Source organism: Alexandromys fortis, unplaced genomic scaffold, assembly GCF_014885135.2.
Source record: "Alexandromys fortis isolate MF-2015 unplaced genomic scaffold, M_Fortis_MF-2015_v1.1 scaffold_60, whole genome shotgun sequence".
In the NCBI taxonomy this organism is placed as follows: domain Eukaryota; kingdom Metazoa; phylum Chordata; class Mammalia; order Rodentia; family Cricetidae; genus Alexandromys; species Alexandromys fortis.
In genome coordinates, this window is record NW_026067946.1 from 10,132,071 (window position 1) to 10,155,121 (window position 23,051).

Here is a 23,051-nt window from a genome sequence, read left to right on the forward strand (position 1 = left end):
ATGGTCGCAGCATTAGGAAGGCTGGGAACCACTGCTCTAGATATTCACAGGGTTCTTTCATCCTCTTTCATTCCTTTTAATCAATTCTTTTTTTTTCTCCCTTTGCAGAATTTTTACCAGATTTAGTCCTCATCCTTTTGTTTGATAGTCATGTTTGCTCTGTATTCTTTTGATTATATTTGATTATATATTATTTCAAGGAAGTGATGGCTTTAGATTGTGTGTGTGTGGATGTTTTGCCTGCATGTAGGTATGTGCACCAAGTCCAGGCCCAGCTCCCGAGGTGGTCAGCAGAGAGCACTGGAGCCTAGAATTACACACGGTCGTGAGCTGCTGTGTGGTGCTAGGAATAGAACCTTTCTCTAGCGGTTGGTGATCTTAACACCTGAGCCATCTCTCCAGGTCCTATTTTGGGGAAGTTTTTAATAACTTGTGCTCCATCGTTTGTATACTGTCTCCTCTTTCCCCATCTCTAGTTACTTCATTGTCTCAAGTCCCTCGTTTGTCTTTTTAAGTGTATGTTGTCTCTGTTGTTTTCTCTTCCTCTTCTATGCTTTTTGGCTTAGTGTCCATTCCAAAAAATGGTATTTTTATTTCAAATTCTTTACTGAGCTCCATCACCTCGTTTCTGACCTTTTCTGATTGTGAGTTGTATGCATTTATGCCTCACACCTGTTTCTTAGGTCTTTCATTGATTTTAAAACTGGCTATTGTTTGGGTTTTCTCTGTGTGGGGAACATTAATTCATTGTGTAGAGTATTTTTTACAATTAATGGAAAGAATATTGGGCTGCTTTTTTTTGTCTTGTATGGAATTTGACCTCAATATTTTGCTAGGTTTTGCTTTGATGCGATGTGAAAGGCCTGCTCCTTGGTCTTTTCTTTACCTACTTCTAAAGACTTTTTAAAACATTTTTTAATTGAGTGTGTGTGTGCACGTGCGTGCATAGGCCAGTGGAGGGTGTCAGATATTTTGAGGCTGGAGTTACAGGCTCTTCCAAGATTCCTGATGTAGGTCCTGGGAAGCAAACTAGGCTCTTTCACAGGAGCCATCCACACCTGTAACTGCATAGTCATCGGCTGGAACTTTAGGAACGAGGGTGGGGGGGTTATGAAGGTGGTTTAAGATCAGAGCACGTGTGACAGCCCCTTCTCCACCTTCCTGGCTCTGTGCCTCAGTTTCATTATGTCTGGAACTTTTCTTTTCTACTATCATCTCCATCCTGATCTATTGGGTGCTGCCCTGAGGTTTGTCTTGCTCTAGAGGGGAACTCTGGGAACCAGTCTTTACAGTTCACAGGGACTAGACTGCCTTGGCCTTCCTATCTCGTGACAGGCCTCTCCTACCTCACACCCTGGCATCAACCAGCACAGCCCTCCTGGGTTTACCTGTTTCCTTAGGCTTTTCCTGTGAACACCTTTTAGGATTTTCTGCTTATTAGACTCAATCTTGAATCTGATTTTATCAACATGGGCACCATCAGGTCGAGCAGTGATGTTGGTCCATTCCTATCTGCTTGGATCTTGTTTTTTAAAGGGACACTAAGTCAAAGTTTTTAAGCTGCTGTATAAGTAAATACATGCTAAGTTTATTTTTTTTTTAGTGTGGTAATTCAAAGCATTAAAAAAAATGAAATAAAAACCCACCAAGCTTATTTTTAAAAAGCCATTTTAAACATTCAGCTTGCCAGGCTTGGGGTGGTGCAGACTTCTAATCCTAGCTACTTGGGAGGGTGAGGTAGGAGAATTACAAGTTCAGTGTCTGCTTGAGATACAGGGAGAGCTCAAGGCCAGCCTGGACAACTTAATGATCCTTTGTCTCAAAAGGTTAAAAAAGGTCTGTGTTGAACCTCGCAGTGGCTTAGCACACACAAGCCCCAGCTTTGTTTCAGTGGCAGACTATTTATGATGAGGGGATTAGTTGTCTCTTTAAGATAGATGGTGCCCTATAGCCCAGGTGGGTCTCCATCCTGAGGCAATCCTCCTGCCTCGGTGTCTCAAGTCCTGAGATTACAGGCCTTTGCCACCACACCTGGCTATTTTTCAAGTGTGTCCTATTACTATTAAATCACTTTTGTAGTCAGAAAGGAAACAGTAGAAGAGAACTTTACAGCTAGGGAAAACGAAAACAGTTTTTGGTTTTGTCTTAGTCACCATTCTGAAAGGCCTTGGAAAGTTTTAGGGAAGTCTCATGTCTAAGGATCACAAGTGGTTTGATTCTGGTGGAGGGCGAAAGAGGAAGACTGATTGGTCTTCAGGTTGGTCTTAGGCTTGGTCAGCAACCTTTGTGCTAAAGTGAAGACAGCCAGGCAGACAAACATGCTCTATACCCAAGGTCAGATGAGCTGTTGAGCAAGGCCACTAGCGCTGCTTTCTTGTTCCACAATTCTCTGCGTGGCATTTTTTGGTTTTGGTTTTTGCACGTAGATAAAAACTTTACATAAAGTATTACCCCTTTGGTTGCAAAAGAATAGCAACATTAGGGTATTTCCAGTGATCTCTGGTAAATTGAAACTTTCTAAATGCCTCGTCAGAGCAAGTTCTTTGAAACCCAACGTGCTACTTTTGTGTTAAATAACAGTAAAATGGTATTAAATAACTGTGGTTTCTAACTTGTACTTATCCAAAGCCTATCACTGTGACGATTATTATTGGTGAGATTCCACTCCCCATTTTGTTCCCTCCCTCCCTTCCTCCCTCCCTCCCTTTCTTTCTTCCGTTCTTCTCCCCCCCCCACTTTCACTCTCACACTCTTGCTCTCTCCTTCTGTGTGTGTGCATGTGTGCATGTCTCTGTGTGTGCATGTGTGCATGTCTGTGTGTGTGCATGCAAGCACACACAGATACAAGCAGGAGCTTTTAACCACTCTTCCGCCTCTCTAGCCTTTTTTTTTTTCCCCAAAGAAAACCGTACATGATTTCAACTTACAACTCACAAGCCCTGCAGTCTTGGGCCTTAAAGCATGACCATTATGATATTTATTAGAATTTATGTTTGAAAAGACAAAGCTGTTTGTTCAGGGCATAGTAAAAAGACAGTAGAAAACCTTCCAGTGCTTTATCCGGGTGGCTCAGCTCCTTTGGGGCTTATTTGTGTTTAAGCATTCTCACACAATAGCTCTTGGTGGCAGTTTTTACCCCATGATACTATCCACGTCCTAAGGTCAGTTTGTATTTGCGTTTGTACACCAGTCTTAAAAGTCACCTAGTGGACACTTCACTAGAGAGGAGTCTTCCAAAATATAACAATAAACAAACAAAACAAATAAACAAAACCCCTAAGATCTAGAAAGGAGAATGTAAGGAAATGTCAGCCTAACTATCCTGATCTTCTTACAGAGATGGATTGATCTAGAAAAGCTGAATACAATGAGCTGGCAGTGCTCTCCTCTCGTGATGCATGCCTGGGTAAATGATGCAGATTAAAAAAAAGAGTCTTCTCAGCCTCTTGAAAAGCACATGCGCATGCAATTTGTTCTGGGCCTGGAGGAAGTTTTACCATTTCCAAATATTATCGTTCTATGATCAAACAAAATTATAAACAATAAGTGATGTTTGCATTCGTTGGGGATCACCTGAAGAGATCCAGTATCTGTCCAATCATTACTGTTAACACTGGAATTGGTTGAATAAAATTAGGTTTCCTAAATTAGGACTGTGCGATCGATCCTAGATGGAATTTTAGAAATAGTCCTCAGATGAAAGAGAAATGCTGAGTCAGGAGACAACACCATAAAGATAGGGAAGACAATACTTGTATTAATTTTCCGCTGCAAGCATAGTACAAGGGCCACATCCCTGCTCTTCCAAACTGCGCAGGTGCACAGACCGGCATGTACTCAGGTACCCACGTTCCCACGTTCCCATCAGCAAGGGATGAGGCACTTCCAGTCTCTGAGCTCTCTGTCTTCGGAAAGCCACACTGGCTTTCAGGAGAGAAAACATACAGTTCCAACGAACTGGAGTCGAGAGAGTGTTTCCTTTCATGAGCTTTCATTTATTTATTTTCTCGAGTTGAAGCGTAGTCGCAGGCGTTTTCTTTGTTAGCTCCCCGTCTTTCTTCTTCGGGAATAGCATTCTGTGGTGGCCTGATGACTGCCTCAGCGCGGCTCCGGCTCCTCCGTGGCATTTGATTTGTCTCCCCTTTGCCAACTTGCCCTCCCCACCCCTTCTTCTAAGGAGAGCTGTGGCAGAGCTTAGGATCGGAATTGGAATGCCCTGAGTGCTATTAGTTGTGACCAGCCTAGTGTGACCCTGAGAAGGTAACATCATATCTTGCCGTATTTTAAGCGGGAGAGGTGCTGACCCCCCTCTCCAGGTGGCGAATAGGGTTAACACATTAATGACGGCATTGCGTTTCTCAAGAAGCCAGTTCATAAGTCTCTCAGGTCTGACAGAAGAGACGAATTCGATGATTAAACCTCAGTGGCCTCTGTGGAGTAAGCTAAAACCCAGGAAGAACGTTAGCCAAATCATAAAGCCCCTCTGTGCCACCACACTGCACGGGCATTTCCCACAAGCCTCACAGTCCCAAACAGGTCTCGAGGCTTTATTTGGAGCTGTACCGCTAGCAGAGATGTGTCTAAAGAATTTTGTTCTCAGCAGTTGAAATGATGCTTTTGCTTGTTTTTATTTCATTTTTACCATGTTTTTGTTTGCATATGTGTATGTGTTTGTATACACACATGCCACTGTGTACATGTGGAGGCCAGAGGAAGCCTTGCAGGACTTGGTTCTCTCCTTCCATCCATGGCTCCCAGGGATGGAGCGCAAATACTCAGGTTTAGCCACAAACACCTTTCCTCTTTGGACCACCACCTCGATGTCCCTGGTGTTTATTTATATTAAACATTATTTTACGTAAGCAGCTTCAGCAGTTTGTATGGCTAGATATAGGGATTTACAGGGGTTTCCATTCTCCCCCATCACGACAGTGTTAAGGCCTTGGAAACAGGATATGTATTAAGTGCCAGGTTTAAAAAAAATAGTCTAGGAAAAACAAAACACTCTGCTATTTACCACACACAGAAAGCCTGTAGCTACAGGGAAAAGCTGGACTCCCAGGAATATTGACCTCTAGAAATGTGCGGGCCAGGCGCCACAGCCACAGGATTTCTGGCTTTGCTACGCTGGTCACATCAGTCAGAAATTGAATTTAGAAATAGGAGGGAGAGCCCGAGATGCAATTACTGCAATAAAGGAAAAAAAAGCAGAGGCACACTGTTTCAAGCTTATTCCTTGCCTTTTTCATTGGGAACGTAACAGGCATTTGTGTACAGTGAAGCAAGGAAAACAATAATAACCAGAAGGTAGAGGTGCCATGAGAAACTCTGGTCATGCCTAGCTCCGCCTAAATAAGTAATCACTGAATGACTGACAGGTAGCTGGAGCTGCTGCCGTTCCCGGTTTCACACACTGCACACTTGGGTGCTTCTGTCCTCTTTAGGGTGAGGATGGAGATGTCTTGGTTTTCTAGCTCTTGTTTGGCTCAGTCAGACATAGCATTTCCTGGTATTTGTTGGTGACCATAAGAAGCTTGGAGAGGAAGAAGGACGAAGGTTTGGGATATCACCAGGTGACTCAAACAGAATTAGAAGTTTGTTTGTTTGTTTGTTTGTTTTAACGGTTTTTAATGTTACCTAGGTTACAGTAAATAAAACAGTCATTTCATATTGAGTCTGTTTTCCCATGTACAAAATGATTTGATCAGTTAGGGTATGTAGTAATTGCAAGCAATTCCAGATGTCAAATACCTTACTAGGAGCTCATGGAGGGGTGTGTGTGTGTGTGTGTGTGTGTGTATGTGTGTGTGTGTGTGCGCGTGCATGTGTGTGCACTTCCTTACCTAGACCCAAGTTTATCTCATCTGGAATGTCACTAGTCACCTTGACCCAGAGAAGGACATGTGGTAAATCCTGCAAGAGTTCTTAATGACAAAACGGCATGTAATCACTCATCGCATTGGCTAAAACGAGTTACAGGCATTTCTTAGCTTCAAGGGGGAGGAGAAGTACAGCGGCACTCTGCAGGGGAGGCAACAATACACAGAGTGTTGGCAAAGGCCCTGCTGGCCGCCTCAGTAGGGTTGCCAATGTTTATCTTCCAGGTGGAGTCCCTCGTACACTAACTGTGGGAGAGACAGAGACACTGTTTGAAAGAGGATTGTGTGAACCGATTTATGAAGATCTGAGTGGATCTTTCAGCATTCTAAAAATAGTTAAATGAATAACTGAAACATTTAAAAAATAAGTTTGAAACTTGTTTTTAAAACAAATAAAAATGAATGTACAATGTAACAAAGCTTGTTGGGGCATAGCAAAAAAAACAATGTTAAAAGGACCGCTTATGACAATTTAAAAAGAGAAATCTCAAACCTCTCACTGTATCTCAGGATGCTCTAAAAGCCAGAACAAACTAAACCTAAAATTAGTAGAAGGGAAGAAAGGAATATCAAACCAGAAAGAAATGAAACCGAACCCAAGAAGACACCAAGGACCCTAGAAACAAAGAGCTGGCTCTCGAAGGCTAAAGCAGACCCTTGGCTAGACTAAGAAATAAAAAGGAAAACAAAATCAGAGATGAAACAGAGACTGCATCCCTGCATTTTTGCTGGTAATCAATTACTGTAGATTATCGTGAACAACTGAGTGATTTAACACCTAGAAGATTCCTCAATGCCAGCGCTGCGCAGGGACTGAAGCACCAGGCTCCCCCCTTTTCTCCCCACCTACTTGAGTTGTGTTTCTTATTCTCCAAAAAACTCCAGAATTCCTTGGGTCCACTTGATTATAGTGGCCACAGTTCCCTTCAAAGTGCCTGTCCCAGTTCCTTCCCCCGTGGCCCCAGGTCGTCTCTTAGACATTTGGGGAAACCCAGAGATGTCTGATACCAGTGAAAGGAAGCACTAAATTGAAGACGCTTCCCAGTGCTTTAGAAAAAGCATACTTCGGGGAAAATGGAGGGAAGCCAGCCAAGCATCTTTGCCCTGCCTGTGCTCCCTTTAGCTGCAGATGCTGTCCCTGACTGAGATCAAGCTTCCCGTAGTTTCTCACTCCTGTGCACCCCTCCAGGCAGATTCCTCAGTGGAACCAGGGGCAAAGGTGCCTCAGCACCTGCTCTCCCTCTCCATCTGGTGTCTCCTAAACCCAGCCATCCCCGCAGGACCTTTGTGTAGGGTGGGCCAGAGCAGTCTGCAGGGGCGCCTGTGCCAGCATTGAAGCCACCTCCCACCTCCCTGCCCTTTCCTCATCTAAACACCCAATCTCCCTTCAGTGTGGATGGGGTGCTGCAGTCCCTGGACAGGCTGGGTGGTGGGAGTGGCCTGTCCTTCCAAAGAGAAGCAAGAACGAGGGAGGGAAGATGAGAGCGTGGAAGCTCATTGTGTGTGTGTGTGTGTGTGTGTGTGTGTGTGTGTGTGTGTGTGTGTGAAGCACCACACAGACCTGTGTCTAGCGGACTGAGTGTTAAAAGCCAGCGCAGCCATGGCAGAGTCCAGAGCACAGACTGGCATTGCTGTTATTTTCAGTTTGATCTTCACGGGAGTGTGTAGTCTATAGGTGCATGAAGATTACACACTCTGCTTGGGGGTGGGAATAAAGAGCAGCCGCAAGAGCTCGCGATGCCCCTTGGGAACTGGGGCAGCAGTAGTCTACATGTAGATGTTTCAGAGAAAGACAGAGGCTGCAGATTTAGTCACCAGAGCTGGTGACATACTATTTTGTGGACTCCTCTTACCTCTAAAGATTACTGGATTGTGGATGAACAAGTCCTAAAATGCACCGAAGGAGGCTGGAAAGCTTCCGCTTAGGCGTGGCTCTCTTAGGTGCCAAAGATTAAGGCCAGGGCCTCGTCTTTACTAAACAGTGTGCTGCACCAATGAACCATGTCTCCAGCCCCTTAGAAGTGGCCTTGCTCTTACCTCTGGACCCACTGACTCCAGAGGCTTCACTGTGTGTGGAGGACAGCAACGGGCACAGCAGTTGGCATCAGTGTTCTTCTGCAGGCAGCTCTCCTAAGAAGGTTGTTTATAGAGCATTCAGAAATCTTGCTTGCTCGATACTTGTTTCCAGAGTCCAGCAGGTCCCCAGGTGCCTGCCCTGGGTGATACCATTGGAAAGGTGGCAGGTTGAGGGAAGGGGAGGACGTCCATCCACGGTAGTGGGTAAGAAGCCTCCTTACCCCTTCCCTGTCACAGGCCTGGAAAGGCACACCTGCAGAGCTGGCTGGAGAGCACACATGGCTCTCGGCATTCGGAAAACCTGGTTGAAAGTGAAATTAAAATTTCCCTGCTGGACAGGAAATTAATAACCGCCGAGTGTAGCAGACAAGGCCAGAGCCAGGCCACTTGTTCCGTCACCTCCTATATTTCGTTGTTATGTAAATGAGATCAGCTGCCACTGCCTAGGGGGAATTGAGGAGGGTAGAGAGAAATCGTGGGGGACCGGTTCCTTCTGGTTTAAATTCCCTCTGCAGAAGTGTTTCCAATAGCACGTGCTTCTTCACTCCAGCAGCGCCCAGGCACAGGGAAGCTTCCAGGCCTCTCTGGTCATTATTTCTATAAAGTAGCCTTAGTGGCTGTGGAGCATCACCACTGACTCATTTCCCAACACTTCCAGATCACCCACAGTGAGCTGGGCCATATGCCACCAGGGTGGGGGAGGGGGCGAGGGCTAAATAATGGAATATCTAGTGTCTGCCTTCTGGGAGTTTACAGTTTGGAAGAGGAGGATATCGGATATGATAGCATAAATGAGTCCCCCCACCCCCCACCAAAACGCCCCGTTATGCCACTGAGTGTTTGGGGTAGGAAAGTTACTGAAGCTCACTGTGGGAAAGGAAGCAGATTGGTGGAAGGAACTGAGGGACAGCCCTTCAAGGTGCATTTACTTAGGAGCATTTACTCAAGATTCAGAATCTGGTGGCCTCGTGTCTATTTCTTGGTGAGGAGCCAGCAGGGACTCTGCAGACTGAAAGAGTATTAGAAACGCAAGATCCTCCATCTCCTCCCGGAGGTATTGTAAATTTTAACTGGGGCTACAAGAGTTAATTCGGGGCTGGAGCAGGTGAGTGTCTTATTTGGGGAATACCAGCCTTGAAAGCAATGGCTCGAAGCTACGAAATCATTCTGCAAAAGGTACGTCAACACATCCACATGTCCGTCTTCTGTCCTGTGTTCTCGGTCCTAGTGCGAGCAGTCCCACCTGATGAGAGAGCATGAAGACATCCAGGAGCGCACAACCCTTCGCTACGAGGAGCGTATCACGGAACTGCACAGCATCATTGCGGAGCTCAACAAGAAGATAGACCGCCTGCAAGGCACCACCATCAGGTAGCGCTGTTCTGCTCCGGCTAGCCTGTGTCCTTGGCGTGCTGGAGCTGAAGCAGCCCCGTGAGTCGCCAGCCAATTATCTTCATCCCTGTTGTCCCCTGCTGATTCCAATCCCCCCACAACCATCCCAGTCAGTAGACAGGGTGCGAGTTGTGACCCTCAGTTTACGGCTAAGGGTATAGAAACAGCAAGCGAGTAAAACGCTTTATTAATGAGGGCTAGGTGGTGCCACCCAGTCCTGAAAGAACAGTCTGCTGTCCTACTGCCTCCCTTGTCCACCAGGTCTCCCCCAGACTTCCTGCCTCCTTTAGTGCTGCTGAGACTCCTGGGTGTGGCTAAGGTCATATGGTATTCTAGATAATCTGTTAATATTTGGAGATTGTCCCAAGTTGTATATCAGTGGGGACACATCATCTTAGCAGATTTCTAAGGCAAGGCTTGACGCATCGCTTCCCTGGGAAGAGAAACAAGATCCATCAGTTTACTGGTGAGAAAGTCAGGCATAAAAAGATTGCCGACAGAGAGCAGTTACGTTCAGCAGAGAGCAGAGGCGGAGTTGGAGCCCAGAGACTCAGTTTTGGTTAGTTTTCTTTCCCCGAAGATGCCCGTCAGGGACTCTGCCTCCCTGGCTTATCGGTCCATTTGGCTCCTGAGTCTGCAGCACACAATGCTCATTTTCCTGCATCTGCCCTCTGGTTCAGGGAGACTTGTGGAGGAGCTCACTGTGATGGGCAGGGAGCATCCCTGTGCAGAGAGGGAAGTCCTCAGTACCTACGTTTCTGGACAAAGGCTGCTTTGTTCACAGCATTCGCAGAAGCCATAATTGAAAGAATCTCAGAGGCAGCTGCTCTGAATTCTCCCTGGAGAAGTTCTGGCTCACAAGAGACCTTGGACGGATTTTGTTCCAACTCTGAGCGTCGCTGTAATGATGGGGCTTCTTGGTGAGGGTGCCGGTGGGCATCTGTTTTCTGGGCAAAATCATGGAAATTTTTACACTGACTTGGAACCACACAATAAATTTCATATTCTAATTTAGAACCTTAAGGTTTTAAAATTGTATCCTGGTCTACAGAGTGATTGTGGGTTGGAAATGCATGAGGAAAGAGAAGAGTTTTAGCCCGAAGATAAGATTATAGTAGATTTTGAAGCGCCTGAGAACACTGGCAAATTAGTGATTTCCATTAAAAATGAGTTACACTTTTTAAAACTTGAAAAGGTGAATGGGTGTGGCCAGTTGTGAAATAAGTACAACACATAGCAATGGGGACAACTCAGTCTTAAGATGTTTAAATTGGATATAATGGCTTGACTGTTTCGCTTGAATATTCTGTGAGCTGCTTGACCCATAAACATGTATTTGTGCCTCTGATTTAAAGGGAGATTGCATTTGTGCAGATGGCAGATTACCTACTACCTGTATTTGTTATATAAGTAAACTAGCTCCTCCTTGAAGGGACTCCCAGCCGGGTTGTAACGTGTGCTATGTGGGCCAGGGAGCCAAGATTCTTCCTGGCCTCTGAACTCCAGAGGCCAAGGTGTGGCCCCAGCCTCCGGCACTCCAGAAATTATATTTGTCCTCTACCTCTGACGTGCTGTGGCAACCCCAGCTCAGGAACAAAACACTGTGGATGGCTTTCTAACTGCTGTGACATATCCAAGGTTCTGTTTGTATCCTGTTTTGATAGCCAAGGTTAAAGAGGCAAAGTAGAAGTAGTGGAGGGCTGGAGAGATGGCTCAGCGGTTACAAGCACTGGCTGCTCTTCCAAAGGTCCCTGGGTTCAATTCCCGGCAACCACAGTGGCTCACAATCATCTATAGTGGGATCTAGTGTCCCCCTTCTGACTTAAAGTCATACTTACATGCAGATAGAGTATTCATACATAAAATAAATTTTAAAAATAAATAAAAAATGGTAGTGAAAGGATTGTATATGTCTTCATCCTCATATGACTTTGAATTCTCTCCCTAGTTATGCACCTAAAAACCCACACCAGAAATGTTTGCTTTTCCTTCTTGCAGCACCGAGCTCTCCTAGCTGACAAGTGTTTAGGGACCGTGCATCTACTAAAGAATATGATAGCGGGGCCACAGTTAGTCATGTGGCCCTTTTCAGTACCCATGCTCTTAGAAACAGAATAGTCTTGGTGTCCGTGTCTCACAAAGGAACACGTGAACTCAGGGAGGCAGCTGTTTTCACAAAAAGATGCATCATAACCTAAGCCGGGTGGGCAAGCATGAGGGGCATGAAATGTACTTGAGTTTACTTCCAGTGCACGTGCTAGCTGTCTTCTCCCCCTTGTCTGAGATCTGACCTCATGCTCTTTCAATATTGCCCAATTTTACAATATTCAAAGTGAAGCAGATGAAGGAAGGGAGGAAGTGGTAGGTACACAGAAGTTTTACTGAGTGATGGTGTTGAAACATTTGCATAAGTGCCTATAAGGGAAGAGATACAAAGATTTGAATACAAATCTTACAAGGTAGGAGACATAGGAAAAGTTGAATCCCTTGCAGTAGACAGGCTTTATGCTGTTTGACAGAAAAGAATAGCTGTTCCTTAGAATGCCTTTGAACTACAAAGAAAAAATAGTTAGCGTACTGGCTGGGGTGACAAGGGAGACATGGGCGGCCGCAATGCCATATAAGGTAGTAAGGACTGCATTTGAAACCTGGAATCAGCTAGACTACTGCCTAGAGATTGTGAGAAGTTAGAGACAATAGATCAGAGAGAGCTAATACAGGGGTAGACCTTTTTGAACTACTTTCTTAGGTAAAACACTAATTCTGGGCTGGAGAGGGGGCTTGGTGGTTAAAGGCACTTTTGCTCTTGCAGAGCAAATGAATTTAATCCCTAGACTCTATCTGGTTTTTTGGAGCCTCCAGTAACTCTAGTTTGGGGAGTCTGGTACCTGTTTTTGGTCTCCTTGGGCACCAGGCACATACCACATGGTACATATACATACACACAGGCGAAACACTCATGCACATGAAATAAATCTTTTAAAAAAGGAAGAAAGAACTAAATCTAAGTGAGGTGCTGCTGCCCAGAAGAAACATATTTCAAAGTAGAAAAAAAAAAAGGAAGTCTTAATAATGACAACACCAGCCTTATAACCAGTAGAGAAGACAGCTAAAGTTGATGTATTTTTCTACTTTTGTGTAGTAACATTTTGTTTCTCCTCTTGGTTTTCTTCTACTTGTATGCAGTGAATTGGTGAAACTTGTAGTGTGGTTACTAGGTTTCATAATGTTTAGTCAGGTTTGCCATTGGCTCGATGAGGTCTCCCAACAGTAGGTGCTACAGCTGATAATGTCGTAGGTCTCCCAGATTGAGGAGCAGCTGAACTCATTCCATTGACCAGAGGGTCAACTACAGAAGGTTGAAGCTTTTGCTGTTGTGGTTGAGAAGTTTAACTGATCGGGAAGACTCATTGGATGGTTACTGAGCAGTCATTGGGTGTAGACAGATAATGGCTATCTTCTGGCCCAAGTACTACCTTCTGTTCTTCCTTTATTTCCACAAATCTGAGACCTGGGGTTACTCCCTGCTGTATTCTGGGTAATTTCAGTCTGGTGAAGGAAGGGTCTGGGAGGAAGTAGAGGCCTTAGCCATTTCTGCTAGGCCGTGAGAGTGGCAACAGGCATGCAACATAGATGCAAGGGTCTGACTTGACCGGCCAGACACACAGTTCTGGGCCAGTATGGAGCAGCAGCAACAGGTGCCTGATTTCTTGGGGCCCAGAGCTGGGGTGACGAACTCGGCAGCTCTTAGTGGCCTCCACTCACCCCCCTCTGTCTTCTCCATCCTTCCACCAGCTTCACAAGCACAGACCTGCCTGGGTGCGATGCTGCCTGTTTGAACCTTTTAATACGGGGTGTTTTCCTAACCGATCCCTGCCAAATGCACCCGAAATCTCATCTCCCTGAGATGAACCCTGAATGTTTTGTGTATATGTCCTGAAAATTTTTCTATGGACTCTCTTAAACATATTGGATCATGCACCACACCGCACAAATGGCATTGTAATAATATTTGCCTTTTCACTTCACAGTATATTATGTGGGCCTTTTTAAAGATGTTTGACTTGTGGAGATTTTATAATGGGATCAAAAATATGAAAAAGAAAAAAAATGACCATAGAGGACTTTGGATCTAAAAAGAAAAGGAATGATGTCTAAGCAAACTGAATGTGAGATCTTTTCTTTCCCATAAGCAACTCTTGTAGTACCAACCTTTTGCTGCTAACTCCCACAGTTCATCCATGTTCTCTGCTTCCCGTTTGCTCTAAGCTTCCTGCTTTCTGACTACGTGCCCCAGCAGTTTTACCCAAGCCCTGTTTTCTATAGACTGAAGTTGCCTTCTCTCATCGTCATCACTAGAGTGATGTGTGAAGAGGGGCCTGATTGGGGTCAGATGAACTCATGAGGGTAGGGCTGTCATGGCGGACTCTTCATGAAAAGAGAGGCCGGAGAGCTGCTATGTGTGACCGGGCCCCTCCTCTGCTGCCACGTGATAATACAACTAGAAGGCCAACATCTGCAAGCCAGGCAGAGGACACTTCAGGAAATGGATCATGCTAACAATGCTTTTAGGCTTTCCAGCCTTCAGAACCATGAGAAAACACATTTCTGTTGTTTAAGCCACCCAGTCTGTGGTATTCTGTTTTGGCAGCTTGAGTAACATAAACTGCTAATGATTTCTCTCTTTGTCCCAAATCTCCTCCCCTCTCCTTCCTTCTCTTCCCCCTTCCCTCCAACCCTTTTCTCTTTTGCAATGCTGGAGATAGAACCCAGAGCCCTGTACATGCTATGCACATGGCCTCCCATGCCAGCCCACCAATGTTTATTTGCTGATTTGAAATAGCATCTAGACAGCTGTAGAGCCAAGCTGGTAATCCTAGTTTGCTTTCTGTTGCTGTGATAAACATCAGAAGCAACTCATGGAAGAAAAGTTTCATTTCATCTTACAATTTTGCCATCGAGGGGAACCCAGGGGAGGCACTCAAGGCAGGAACTTGAGGCCGAAACCACAGAACGCTGCTGACTGGCTTGGTCATCCACCTGCCTTCTCCAGGCCCAGGCCCACTGACCTTGACAGTCACAGCTTGCCTCCAGCTTACAATCCTGCTGTTTTGGCCTCTCCTGGATAGGCGGCTCACCATGCTCAGCCACTAATGACTTTCTAAGTGAAAAATCTAAATCTCCTGTCTTGCTTCGGGTCCCTTTCTATAGCGTGGGCCCCAAAGTCTCTTCCTTCTGGATGGTCTCCTTTATCATCGAAAACCTTGCATGTCCTGAACCTTGTCCTCCTCTGGGAGTTCTGTCTTGAACCTTGTAGTCCTCTGGGAGTTCTGTCCTGAGCCTTGGATCACATGATGGATCTCTCCAGCTGGCATCATTCATCTTGAATGGCAGCACCCTAATTCACTCCCCATCTCTGTGATCTTTGCATCTGCTCTGAACGTTTCTAGGAGGACCTTCCCTTGGGAGCAAGGCAGTATGTGATGGACCTGTCCCCTGTGATGCCATCTACCCTCTAGGATTTCAGGGCCGAGTCAGGACCCTGCCGTTCTTCCTGAGATCAGCCTACATGGCAACCATGTGCTGCATCTCAAACAGGGACCAAGGCCTCTCCATCTCCTGACAAAGTGTGTTGTTCTGATAAACTAAGGGCCTAGAAAGTTAGATAAAACCCAGAGAGATCCTATTTCTTTCCCCCATCTTCCTGTGTGGTGTACATACGCCCTGATGAGTACTTGTAAGTCCTTCTCTGTGGCTCTTACATAAAATCTTAAGATAAGAATAGGGTATTATTTTTTCTGGGCAGTGGTGGAGCAAACCCTCAGAGATACGTGGATCTCTGTGAGTTCAAGGCCAGCCTGGTCTACAGAGCTGATTATAGGAGGACAGCCAGCACTACACAGAGAAACCCTGTCCCAAAAAACAAAACACCCCCCCCAAAGGAATATTGTATCTATGGAAGAGCATTTCTTTTGTTCAGTTGCTAACCTGAAAGCTCATAGACAAGCTTTGTTTTCCTCTCTGCCATATGGGAAATGGGAGACAAAAGTCCAGAAAGCCACACTGTACACTGTACCCCAGCACCTACCTCCCACAATAGATTCTTTAAGAGAATTCAGAGGAATACGTTTCTTCCCTATATCAGCATTCCAGGGAGGTCGGCCTGTCACTGTAGAAAGACAGAATGTGAAGCACCAAACGAACTGGAAAACCTGTCGGCTCAAGTGGGATGGGTCTAATGACTACAACTGAATGACAGCCACCAAAGCCCATGAACAACCACCAGGCCATCTTTCCATTTGTTTCAACCTCAAGGCAATGACAGATGTACATGAAGATCGTTTGTGAATGTGATTTCACAGCATTCCTGAGTGCACAGAAACTCTAGCTCCTAGTCTAGTGCACAAGAGAACTAGACTTTTGTCAATGCTTCCCTTTTAAGATGAAATAATTTTACCACGAAGCAAGATGATGCTTTAAGAGCAAGGAAAAAACAAGTCCTTAGGCCACAGTGTAAGATGTTTTCACTGGAGCTAAACTGAGGATTTAGGCTGCACTATAAAGCAGTTGCAGAATGTGTAAGTCACACCATGCATTCAAGCTGTGGATATCCTATTTTTAAAATACCAACTGTGGCTCTTCTGGCCTTTAGGAGTCTTCCATAGGGATTTTTCCGCCACTGCTGGTCTTCTGCACATCCTGGAGCCGACCTCCCTAGGAGACTTTGTTTTAGTTACTGTTACAGCTGGGAGTAAGTGTTAACGATTATAAGTCTAAACAAAGTCCCTCGAAGCACGTCTCAGATGCTTCTGAGTGCACAGAGCTGAGGGCATTTAGACTCCTGGAACATGATCCTTCACAGCCCAAGGACAAACACTTGAGACTTGGTAATTCCATTTTAGGAACCATCCACTCCACAGATGACCGGTTTATCTAAACTTTTATTTTTGTGGCTAAGCACAGTCACTTTGAGGAGTTTGTTCGTATTATTTTATCCATAGAATTAACAGTAGGTTTGGGAGAGGAGACATCTCTGCCTCAAAGAAATAATCTGTGACAAGATTAGGAGTTACTGTCAAGGGAACCGGAAGGTGGCTTGGTAGGTAAAAGCACTTTCTGCATAAGCTGAAGACTGGGGTTTGAATCCCAGCACCATTTGGAAAACAAAAAAACTGGATGTGATCACTAATGGACCTGATTGCTAGAGCTTGTTGGTGAGTCCAGATTCATTGGGAGACTGTGTCTAGCCAGTAGGGTGAAGAATGCTCAATAAGGCCAGTGATGTCCTCCTGGACTCCACATCCACATACCCATAAAGCAGACACCGCTTACACATTACTATGTACAGCAAAAACAAGAGGCCAGGGAGGGTACTTAGAGAGGCTCTTGATGGGTCCTCTGTGAGACACCTTCACTGGCAGTGACTCAAGGCTGCCCAGCAGATTCCCCTGCACAACACGTGATCTAGTCTTGGGGAAGTTGCCCTGGACCAGCAGTCTTCAGACTCAGTCTGTTCTCTTGATGGACCTGGGGGCAGTGAAACTCCATCATCAGTCTGCACATACTACAGTGCCATCTGGCCAAAGGATCATGACGGAGTTTTTTTCTTTCTTTTCTGATCAAGGTTCAGGCTTCCTTTCAGAACCAATGCCAGTGGGGTTGACAACCTCCTGTAAATCAGTAGTTCTTGCCATCTTTGGGAGAGGCCTGAGGCTGCCTGTATCTTCTGGTGTTCAGGCTGAGTTTAACCTGTTTTAGATCTCACAGCGTCACTGAACCTATCCAGATCTCTATCCTATCCCATCTCTAGTCATTACTGTTTATGCATGTCATTTACTCTAGAATTCTTCAGATTCCCATCGGAGACACTTCACCAGCATTCAGGTGTTCTTACCTTAGCCCCTTCCTGTCAGGCCATTCCAGCTGTTATGTTTCTACGCAAGATGGTGGTAGTATTCACTCCTACACCACGCCTCTCCAAACTTCCTTTGTCATAATTTTATTTCTGCTACCTTTTTTTTTTTTCACCTCCTCTAATACCACAAATTCTCTTTGGTGACAGACAGCTCTGCTAAAATCCTTGCTCTTCACTGTGATCCACGCCTCACAGCTCGGAGTTTGTGCACATGCTCTTTCCGTCTCACAACCTAGAGACAGCCCTCCTGTGTCCACTCACAGCACTTTCCCGGTGAGAATTGGTTGAGGATATATTTGTCTCCCGAAAGACGGAATCTGCCCAGTCATTGCTTTCCTGTGTTCTTCTCAGTGCTCCAATGCCTTGAATGGGATCCTTAGTCGGCCGTGCATGACATGAAAACCCTCCAGCCCCTGGCGACATTACGAGTGTGATCTCATTCTCCTCCCCACTCACCCCAGAGGGGGTATTTCCGGCATCATATTTTCCTCCTCACACCCTCTCCATATTCAGTCCTTTATGAAGTTATTCCTGCTAATCCCTGGAAGTCATTCGGTGTAAAGCAGACTTGGCAGGGCCTATGTGTTCAGGCTCTGCCAGGCCAGTTTTCAATGCTGACGAAAGGAAGAGCTGATGTATCAGCTCACAAGCAATTAACCTCCAGACCAAAGGTGACTAATAAGACGGGTGCCCTTAATTGTTTTCTTGCCTAAACCTAATTATTGGTGACTCCTGTAGCTGTCTAACTAATTAGCATTCATAGCTTATTAACCCGTGTTTATTTTCACTTTTGCTCCATTCTAATCCATATTTTATAAAGCTGGGGACTTTGTAACTAACTCTTGAAAGTCTTTCTAGTTTTCTGAGTGGTTTTCATAAACCCCTTATATAGCAGAGGTCATTTAGGAAACAGATAAATTCCTTAAGAGAAAATTGCTTTTTTTGAGAGAGAACCAAGACCTTTAGAGAGATATTCACATTTATCTATATATAGATGTATCTCCCCAGTTGCCTCCTCCCCAAGCTACTCACCATCTTGGTCTACCCAAAACCCACCACTATAGACTTAGTTCCCTCCATTGCCTCACCGATTGCTGGCAGCTTAAAAATGAGTGTTGGGCTGGGGAATTTCTTCTCTGCTCAGCTTTCTTCATTGATGACGTCACCCTCAGACTAGAATGACACTAGTGAGCTCTCTGTGCCCACAATGAAATCCCTGATGATGTAGTTTCAGGGTTCACTTATAAAATAGATGCTTCCGAGAGAGTTCTGTTCTTTTCTTTTTGTCTGTGTGTGACGCATGTGGCGTGTGTAATGATGGTAAGTGGAGGAGCCATAAAGATCTGGGCGAGATTGGGTCATGTTTCAGTGTTGTCCTCCATCTGTAAATGCAAGTCAGAAATCTCGGAAACATGCTATGGGGTAGTGCTCTTGTACACTGTAAAGATTTGTCACTCGTATTAGTTTAATAAAACACTGATTGGCCAGTAGCCAGGCAGGAAGTATAGGCAAGGTGACCAGACTAAGAGAATTCTGGGACGAGGAAAGGTAAAGAGTCAGTTGCCACCCAGACACTGAGGAAGTAAGATGAGAATGCCTTACTGAGAAAAGGTAGCAAGCCACATGGCTAAACATAGACAAGAATTAAGGGTTAATTAAAATTGTAAGAGCTAGTTAAGAATAAGCCTGAGCTAAAGGCCAAACAGTCTATAATTAATATAAATCTCTGTGTGTTTATTTGGGACTGAATGGCTATGGAATAGGGCAGGACAGAAACTTCCATCTACAGAAAGAGGGCACTGGATGGAATTTCTTCTTCGATACATCCCTCTCACCCTTTTCTTTTGGGGAATGTAACTGTGGCACTTCTTAAATATGCTAGTCTGTCCATCCAGAGATCTAGGTGAACTGGACATAGGAAGTTTCTCAATAGCTCCAACTTACCAAGTTCTTGGAAGGACGTTCCCATTGGGACCTCCAGATGAAGGTGTGGAATTCTCAGTTTGTCATCTTCCTCATTGTTTTGTTCAGTGTAGCCTCAATGTTAGTAAACTTTGTTCTTTCTTACCTCATAATTTGAGTGGGATGAAGAAGTCTAACCTCTTCAGGAAATCTTTCAAGGGAAATATTTCTCATAGACTGATGTGTAAATCTTGTTGAGAACATAACTGTGGATGCACAAGGAACATTGAAGTTTCACACACTATATAATTTTAGATATGACCATCTGTGAGGCCTGAAAGGAATCCCAGTACCTGCAGTCTGGACAAGACAACTGTTTTCTTTAGAAATGTCTTTGTTTCTTCCTTACAATATCTTTTCCCAAGGACTCACTGGGCATCCTTTATCAATGGTGCCTGACTCTCCTTTCTTGCAGGGAGGAAGATGAATACTCAGAAATGCGGTCAGAGCTCAGCCAGAGTCAACAAGAGGTCAATGAGGATTCCAGAAGTATGGAACAAGACCAGACCTCTGTGTCCATCCCTGAAAACCAGTCCACTATGGTCACTGCTGACATGGGTGAGTCTTCCCAGGCCACATGTCAGCAGGACTTTGGCTTCTGGGTTGCAAGAAGAACATTAGAAACACAAGGCAGCCTGAGTTAATATTTCATTACTCAGGGAGTTTGGGGAGTGGATGAAAACACATTCATTTTAATCCTGTGTTCACTGCCTTCTTGGCCACAGTGAACTAGAGAGCTGAGTTAGCATTCTTTTTGATGGGAGTATGATTCAAATGTGTGTCATTTCTGGTTGAAAATTCTAGAAGTGGGAACTGTGTTAAGAGACTGTTGCAGTATTCCTAGTCACAGTTCCTTCAGCGCGGCGAGAGTGGGAGTAGAAAGGATGGAACGGGTGGCGGAGCTTTGCAGAAGAGGAAGCCAAGAGGGTTTCAGCAACTGTGGTGTAAGGAGGAGGGATCTAAAATGTCTTCAACACACTGGTCCAAATGACTAAGAGAATGAGTATATTTCTTGGTGAGAAATTTGATTGAGAAACAAATTGAGGAATAATTAATAATAATATTTGTACTCATAGAGAAATAGCCTAGTAGAGATATCTAATTCACAGTATTTTAAACTGAAGGTCATGACCTATTACTGGGTTTGGGGATTAGATTTCTAAAGTCTTTCAGAAATGAAAGGAAGCAGGAAAGCAGTAGAGTTAGGTATTGTTGTTTCATGAACTTTGTTTACTGTATGCCAAATAGCATGAACGTCAGAGCTGGAATGTTGTAAGCCGGTGGTTTGTTTTTGCTTTGGAATGCCTGTTGGATTCTTGAGACAGACTTGAGGTTGAGTATTTGCCATTGTCTGAGCCAAAGTGAGCTCTGTGATTGAATGGGTGCAAAGTCAGAAGAGTGAAACATTCCATGTCTTTGGAGATAGATGTTCATGTGTAGTAAGAGGTGGAGAAAGAGCCAGAAGGATGAAAGTATACTGTGTTTTCCTGGAACTGGAAATTGAGTTGGAAAGCAATCGACTGTTTTTAATTGACTATTGCACATATGTTTAATTATACATTCATATAAGTGTTATAACATCATGAATCATGGTACCATGAGAATATCAGAGAAATCTGATTCAGTCTAAGGTTCTAGGAAGTTCTGGATCTTGGAAGTAGCAGGTGTACTAAGATCCAGAGAATCCGTGTCAATTAAGCAGCTCAAGGAAGAGGTGAGGCAGTTTGGTGAGGATGGGGAATATATCCAGGAAGGGAAGCATCATTGTGATGTGAAGATGAGGGCTGGGGAGAAGTAGGGAAGGGCCAGGTCATTCAGACTCCTGTGGAACATGTTGGAATCTACACTCCAAAGCATAAGGAGCTGCTAAAAGATTTAACAGTGTGGGGAGGCATGAGATTGTCAGTTACACTGTAAATCACACCATAATGTGGAAGGCAAATCCATAGATCGAGTGTGTTGGGGAAACTAGTTAAGAAACTAGTAGAAAAGTCTAGGCAGGCCAGATGGTTGCTAGAAATTGGATAATGACAGTTGAGATACAGAAAAGAAGATGGGTACAGAAAAATTGGGAAAGATTTGCTTAAGAACTGTGTTTTAGTTACGGTTTCTATTGCTATGAAGATACCATGACCACGGCAATTCTTTTTTAAAAATTTTTATTAATGTGTATTAGTGTTTTAACTGCACATATATCTATATGAGGGTGTTGGGCATTCTAGAACTAGCATTACAGACAGTTGCGAGCTGCCATGTGGGTGCCGGGAATTGAACCCTGTCCTCTGGAGAACATTCAGTGCTCTTAACTACTGAGCCATCTCTCCAACCCCTTAAAGATTTGTTTGTTTGTTTGTTTGCTTATTATGTATACAGTGTTCTGTTTGCATGCAAGCCTGCAGGCCGGGAAAGGGTGCCAGATCTCATTATAGATGGTTGTGAGCCTCCGTGTGGTTACAGGAATTAAACTCAGGACCTCTGGGAGAACAGCCAGTGCTCTTAACTACTGAGCCACCTCTCCAGTCATGGCAATTCTTATAAAGGAAAACATTTAATTGGGGTGGCTTGCTTACAGTTCAGAGGTCCAATCCATTTCCATCATGGTGGTGTGCAGGCAGCCATGGTACCAGGAGAAGTAACCAAGTAGCCTACATCTTGACTTGCAGGCAACAGAAAGTGGACTGACTGACTGGGCATGGCTTGAGCATATATGTGACCTCAAAGCCTTCCTCCACAGTGACACACTTTCTCCAACAAGACCATACCTATTCCAATAACACCACACCTCCTAATAGTGCCGTTCCCTTTGGGGGCCATTTTCTTTCGATCCACCACCAACTGGAAGCAGGATAAACACAGATATGAAACTGGATGTATCCTAAGATTCTGGTGTGCACAATGCATGCGTGTTGAGGCCATTCATCAATGTTGGAGCATGGTGGGAAGGACCAGGTGATTTACTCTCAGATTTTTTAAAAAATTATTTTGTAGAGAGAGGCAGATAGAGTGCATCTGCCTTTTGTGTGGGACATAAGTTGGGGTGTCTTGAGATACCTGGGCTATAGATATTTAAGAACACAGTAGATACTGAGATTAAGAAGTCAAGCAGAGTGTCTTGGGATACAGAAAACTCATGGGGAGACATCAAGTCGTGACCGACACAGCAGAAGTTGATGTTCAGATAAGTGAAGTCAGCTGGAGACTGAGCCTCTGGGGCCACAGCTGCTAGCGACACGCACGCAGCAGGAATCTGAGGCGGGGGTGATCCTCTCCATTAGTTTCGGGGTAAATGATCATTCTCAGAAGCCCCCAGAGTGTGAGTGCCATGCTGACTTTGTTGATGCAGTATTTTATTCCTTCTGATAAAACATTGAAATGGTAGATCATGTTGCTATCTGCCTGACTCGCCCATTAAACTCTGTTAGGCAGTGGTGTGGTGTTTCATCTCCTAGTCTAGGGCCTGGTTTGTGGCATATGTTCAAAGATCCTATTGGAAAGAATGAATGATGCGATTGGCCTGTTTGTCTGAAGATGCTGGAAGAAATCGAGGGCAGGTGCATCATGGTGTTAAGATCTGATGGGGGAATTAGTGTCAAGCAGTCTGAAACGCTGAGAGGGCCATATAATGGATTTAGCTGCACCCGTCACTGAGAGGTGTGCTTAAATGAGGCCAGCTTACACTACACAACAGTGCGCACACGAGTGAAGATACAGCTTCAGGCTTAGCAGTTGGAAGATAAAATCTGAGGTCTGTGTTCAGCTCTTTGCTTTGTGCCTAGGCTCTCTCCCTCCCATGCATCTGAACCCAGGGTTCAGACTTGATGTTGTCA

General features: G+C 44.8%; 1 protein-coding gene across 7 annotated transcripts in view; it reads left to right on the forward strand.

Annotated features, from left to right (window-relative positions):
* The window catches only part of Mcc (MCC regulator of WNT signaling pathway), a 379,948-nt gene that overhangs the window by 287,387 nt on the left and 69,510 nt on the right, over positions 1-23,051 (forward strand). For all 7 annotated transcript variants that reach the window (XM_050149262.1, XM_050149263.1, XM_050149268.1 and 4 more), the window contains 2 exons: positions 9,184-9,326; positions 19,640-19,782. In XM_050149262.1, coding sequence (XP_050005219.1) covers positions 9,184-9,326; positions 19,640-19,782 — 286 coding nt within the window. The remainder of the gene's footprint in view (positions 1-9,183; positions 9,327-19,639; positions 19,783-23,051) is intronic.